The sequence below is a fragment of the Arachis duranensis genome, chromosome 3, assembly GCF_000817695.3.
Source record: "Arachis duranensis cultivar V14167 chromosome 3, aradu.V14167.gnm2.J7QH, whole genome shotgun sequence".
NCBI lineage: Eukaryota > Viridiplantae > Streptophyta > Magnoliopsida > Fabales > Fabaceae > Arachis > Arachis duranensis.
The window spans coordinates 11,743,671-11,750,147 of record NC_029774.3 but is presented as its reverse complement, the minus strand read 5'-3'; the positions used below and the strand labels follow the sequence as shown (position 1 = coordinate 11,750,147).

At 30.2% G+C, this 6,477-nt stretch overlaps 1 protein-coding gene across 1 annotated transcript; it reads left to right on the top strand.

The window, feature by feature from the left end:
- Positions 1-555: 555 nt before the first annotated feature.
- Positions 556-2,478, top strand: LOC107477598 (uncharacterized). Its single transcript, XM_016097646.3, has 2 exons — positions 556-1,622; positions 1,979-2,478. The coding sequence occupies exons 1-2, from the start codon at positions 633-635 to the stop codon at positions 2,312-2,314; spliced, it is 1,326 nt and encodes a 441-aa protein (XP_015953132.1). The 5' UTR covers positions 556-632; the 3' UTR covers positions 2,315-2,478.
- The last annotated feature ends 3,999 nt before the right edge of the window (positions 2,479-6,477 follow it).

Below are 6,477 nucleotides of genomic sequence, written 5' to 3'. Positions count from 1 at the left end.
AAGAGTACATAAAAAATATTAAAGAATAATTAATTAACAAATAAAATATTAACTAAATTTATATAATGATATATTTTAACTCTTATAATAATATTATTAATATATAGCATCAATTACACGTTGAAATCAAATGAGGTATTTTTGTAAAAAAATTCTAACAGAATAAAAATTATGATTAAATAACTTATCAATGTATTAAATTATTTAAAAATAAAAAATAATAAATACAATTATTCTATAAGAGAATAAAAATAACGTCCTCCTCTAAAGATTTTTTTTATATGAGGAACAAAATAAAGTTAAAAATGCATTGGTTACCCCTTTAGTAAAAATTTAAGATAAGAGGAGTACGATTGATTGTAGAATGTTGTCGTAGTGTACTCTGCACTCCTCCAACAAATGGAGCCCTTTGATCTCGACACGACGAGGGTTATGTGGCCACTTCAGGTAGAAATATGATAGGTGTCGCCACCTGATTTCGCTTCTGCATGCAACGTGGCAGTTATTTGCATTGTTGCAAACCACCGACTTCAGCATACTCCAAAAATCGAAACAAATCTCCAGTCTGAGCGGTGGTATATACAGCAATACCATCACATCATTTAACCTTCAAACTCCGTTTTTAATTTTCAATGACAAAAATGATGAACGTGTTCGCGATGAGTTTGTTTCTGATTTCTCTTGCAGGTATGTTCTCTCCTACTCCGTCCGCAGATCAGAAGCAAGCAGAAAGCACCATTGTCAAAGAAGGCCATCGGGTTGTCGTCGTTGAATTCGATGGAGATGGTTATCAGAACACCAAAATCTCCATCTCACCAGAGCAGCATGCAGATTCTGACACCGGTGATGTTCTCAACACCGCCAAGGAGAAGATGAAGGAGGTGGCATCTGTTCTCCCTAACGTGGGGCAAGGATTATCCTCCCAAGCACACGATGCTGCCTTCCTCCATGCTTCCAAGGACCTCATCTGTGACGCCTATGGAAAGTGCAAGTATAAGATAGCCAGCGCCGTAGAGAAAGCTAAGGAAAAGGCCCACGACGTTATCGACTTCGAGAGAGAGTCGCTGGCAAAGAAGAAAGAGATGGCGCGTGGTGCAGTTGAGAAGGCCAAAGAAACCGTTTACGATAAAGCTCATGATGCTAAAGAGTATACAAAAGAAGCTGTGGAGAACGTAAAGGAACATGGGGAAACCCTCAAGAATGATGTGGTTATGAACGTCACGGAAGGGAATGATATGCTTTTGGGGGTTCGGGTAGCAATGAGGCGAGTAGCTGCTGTATATTTGGGATCCATGGACAATTTGGATTCATTGATGAGTGTGGCTAATTTGATGGGATTTACAACTGCTTATGGACTATGTGTTTGGGTTACTTTCTTCTCAAGCTACGTACTATCGATGATTATGCCGAGACAGCAATTTGCGGTGGTACAAAGTAAGATATACCCTGTATATTTCAAAGCTATGGCTTATAGTATTGGGATGGCTTTGGTGGGCCATGTCTTTGGCCATACGACCAAGGTGTTTTCCCATAAAGCTGGGATATTTCAAGCTTATAATCTTCTTGCCGCACTTTTCACTGTTTTTGCCAATTCTGTTTACTTGGAACCTCGTGCTACTAAGGTATATACCCGCTACTTCCTTCCTTCATTTAGATCACATACTAGTTCTTCATTCTACTGACAGTTAAAGCCAACTCTTTTTTTTGGAAAAGATTAATTACAATTAATGATTTCATATGAGTACTTCATCATTGATGTTTTTCACCTTCCTCGTTTGGTATTAAAAGCGGTTAAAAACATTTTTAATACACAAACAATTTAAGATTTATATAGTGTTGAAACAATCATAAAAAAGAAGGTGGAATCGAGTGTCTGTATATTTTTCATACACATATCAAAATTTACTTTGTTGAGATGTAATTGTATTAGAGAAGCTTTTTAAGATATGACATTGGTTCAATTTTTTTTAATGATCAGCTGATGTTTGAAAGGATGAAACTGGAGAAAGAAGAAGGAAGGGGAAGAGAGGATATGATAGGTGAGCGTCCCATTACAGAAGAGCATCAACATCACAGTACTACTGATCCTAATGAAATCGGTACAAATGCTGCCACCACCCCAGTCTCGGCCTCAGGAGCAGCAACAACCACAGTAGGTGCAGAGCAGGACGCATTCAGATCGAAGATTCTCAAACTTAATGAGAAGCTGAAGAAGTTGAATTCATACTCCTCCATCTTAAACATCCTCACTCTCATGTTTCTTACTTGGCATCTAGTCTATTTGGCTCAGAGTGTTCATGACGGCCCATGTTAAGTTAAAAAATACTTAGCAGTAGTTGTTTTCTATGATGGTACATGCTTGTAAATGTGTGTTTTATGTTTGTGATGACTAGTATAGTTAATCTCTAGATTTATATCTTTCATAGGCAAGTAGGCAAAGCATATGTTTGTGAAGTACTCGCGTTCTAGTTTTTTTTTTTCCGCATTAATGTGTTATATGATAAATCAACTATCTTTCACAATATGATCATGCTTTAAATAAAGTGATGGTTACATTACCTTCAATTTGTTTTCAATTACGAAAAATCTATAGTAGTTTTATTTTAACAAATAAATACTTTCTAAAAAAATATGTTGCCGTGACATAAACCTGAAAGGATAATCTAGTATTGCAGATATTTCCACATTTTTACTTCCAATCATTTTTTATTTTCTCTTTTATCATCAGATTTTCTCTCGTCATGAGGTTGCCAATTTCTTTAACCTTGTGGCACTGGGTAGGCGCCGGTCTCTATACATAGTCTTAGTCTTACGACTTGGTCATTACCACTCCCTACTTTCGCTGAAAGTATTTATTTTATCGCTCACCATGACCTAGTCACTACCACTCTATTTTACTCGAAAGTGTCTACTTTGACACTTCGTATATTTATTTGGGATTTGAATCTTTTAAAATTTGAATTTTATTTTAGAGAGATAATTTCATTTTAGAGAGAAAAATCTAAGAAAAGTCTGATCTTTTATTCTTTTACTATTAATTTTATAAGTAGAATAAAAAATAAATATAAAAAAAAATTATTCAAGAGTATAAAATTATATTTTATTTTATAAAGTGAAATTCAAACTTTAGAAAAATCTATTTATTTTATCGCTAAATCAATAATAGTCACAAATTTGGTCAAATGCAAATTAATATAATAAGATGGCAAGAAAATTCTATGCATTAATTAGGTGAATAACTATACAAATAATGCAAAACTACACTAAAACCAACAAAAGGGACTTTTCTGCTAAAATTGATTCATCATGACGCTTCTTTAATAAATTATATACATCAATTATATACATCAGAGTAAAATATTATTTAAATTTATATAATTATATATTTTAACTTTTATAATAATATTATTAATAATTTAATATATAACTTTAATTACATATCGAGTCAAATGGGATAGTTTTTACATAAAATTTTAACAATTAAGTTAATTTAAATTCAAAAGATATAAAAATTATGATTAAATAACTTATTAATGTATCAATTTATTTACATATTAAAAAAAACTACAATTATTCTATAAGAGAATAAAAATAACACGACATCCTCTAAAGATTTGTTTTATGCGAGGAACAAAATAAAATTAAAAATGGGCTGGTCAACTCTCTAGATTTATTTTATGTGAGGTACTAACACCCAGTTTTGATAAATAACTTAAAAAAGTTTTTTTTGAAAAAAGAGCTTATGTTTATAAGGACTTTTATTAATAATAGTTTATAAATAAGTTATTTTGTATTTGGATTTTTAGTTAGAAAATTACTTATTTTAAAGTTGTAGCGTTTGGATAAATAACTCAAAAAATAAAATTTTTTTACAGAAGAGAATGAATATTAAAATAACGATGATAACAAATACTTTCTAATATTGAATATTGCTTTTACATAACCTAATCACTAATATTGTGTATGATATGGTAGGTGAAAATAAAAAATAAATATAAAATATGTGTTAATGCATATTTTGTTGCTGTTTTTTATTTATTTTTTACTCCTATTAGAACTCTCTTCTCCTTTATTAAGGTCAAAAACTTGCTATAATTAACTATGAATATAATAGCAAGCTATAAAATCACATATGAAAAAAATAAAATTAAAACTGAAATTTCATACCACAATTAAATACAAATTTAATAATAAAAAATAAAATGATAAAATGATAAAAAAAAATACTTAGAAGAAAAATATGCATTGTTCAAATGCAATATTGTCTGAAAATGGTAGTGGAGGAGCAATACTTCTATCAGATGAATTATTACGTGAAAATTGTGAAGTTTGGAACATTGCGTGAGAATGACCGGTGAAATGACGGTGGAAGGCCAGTGGTTCTAACAGACCTTGCATGAAAATTGTGGTGAAGGATCAGTATTTTTTACAGAGTCAAGAAGGAAAGTAGATTTTTTTGTTTTGAAATTAAATTTTTTTTAAGTAAGTGGTAGAATGACTTATCGAGAAGCAGAGAAGTTATATATTTTTACTTTTTTAAAAAACTGCAAATTAACTTTTCAGGAAGTTAAAAGCTTTCTTTAAAATGGTGTCAAACACACAGATGATGACATTTCATAATCCAAAAGTAAAAAAAAATGTAGCTTTTACTACTTTCCATACGGGCTCTAAGTAAATGATCTCTAGTCGCTTTTTGTTTTGAATTTCATTTTGTCTATAATATTAGTTAATAATAAATTTTTAAATAAAACTTAAATTTATGATAAATTAATCTTTGAATAATATTACATATTTAAAATTTTTTATTAATTAAATCTAATTAATATTGATCTAATATAATAAAAATCATTAAAAGATACTTTGGACAAATAAAAAAAATATATTATATTTTAGTATATATTTTTTATATTGATAATAATTAATTTTACTATATACTTAATAGGATTATTCACATAAAAATATGTATTTATATAAAATAATTGAAAAATAATAAATAATATAATAAATTTTACCAAATATATGTTAATATTTTAATTATTATATTTGAATAAAATATTTTCATGTGATTAATCATTTTAAAATGATATGTAAAAATTTTTATAATACTTTTTTAAATTTAAACAAAATAGTCTTCGACTACAAAATTATTAAATTAATTCTCAATCATTAGACCGCATTCTGAGAGACATATTAGTAAACGATATGCCATTTGGAGGAAAAGTGATGGTGATGGGAGGAGATTTTCGTCAAGTACTGCCTGTCGTACCGAAAAGTAGTAAGTCACAAATGATTTCAGCTTCTATAGTTAAGTCTCATTTATGGGCTTCCACTAAAATTCTCCATTTGCGACAAAATATGCAATCTTCTAATGATCATGTTTTTGCTGAGTATCTTATGTGCATTGGTGATAGAATTGAGCCCACCATACATAAAGACTTTGTACGAATATAAGAAAATATGACAATTTTGTGAGAGGGTGAAACATCGTTACACAAGTTAATAGAAGAAATATTTCCAAACTTACAATCTCGGGTGGGACGCTTCTTACATGGTAGAAAGGGCAATATTGACGCCAAAAAATCATGATGTGCAACAGCTTAATGATATAATTATCAACCAGTTTCCAGGAGAAGAACGAAATTTAGTCTCATTTGATGAGGTAGAAGGAGATGCTAATAATTTATATCAACAAGAATACCTTAACTCAGATAAACATAGACCCTAAGGCCGGCTTATGCAATGGTACAAAATTACTATGTCGTGGAACTTTTCAAAATATGTTGGATGTAAAAATTTTAACCGGCTATCACTGTAGAAGAAGAGCTTTCTTGCCTCGGATAAAACACAAAACCACAGAGAATTCACGACGGCCTTTTATACTTATCCGGAAGTAATTTCCTGTAAAGTTGAATTTTGCAATAATAATAAATAAATCGTAAGCACAGACCATTCCTAAAGTAGGGATCTATCTCCCTAAACATGTGTTTAGCCATGGCCAATTATATGTTGCTCTGTCTCGAAGTATTTCTCAGTCAACAACAAAAATTTTAGTCAAAAAAAAATAGATAGAATAAGTGGAGAATTTACCAGAAATGTAGTTTTGAAAATAATATTGTTACCTTCACCACGGGTAATTTATGTTCTTAGTAAGTATGGTGTAATTACTTCTTGGTACAATTCAGTCTACATATAATTTTAATCTTTAAATCTTTTTCATTGATATAGATATTTTTTTAAACATATTTCAATTTATTGACGACTAACGACTTATGTTTTTTTTAATAGACAATTTGATTTCAAAGGAGCTCATCAATATATGCCAGGAGATAAAGACAACGAATTTGAACATCTATTTTACGCAACAGGTACGTACTAATTATCATTAACTAAGACATACTAGATATACTAGAAATATATTAACAAATATCAATTACAGGAAGAAGGATTCCAAAGTCTCTGGAGTGCATGGAAAGATGA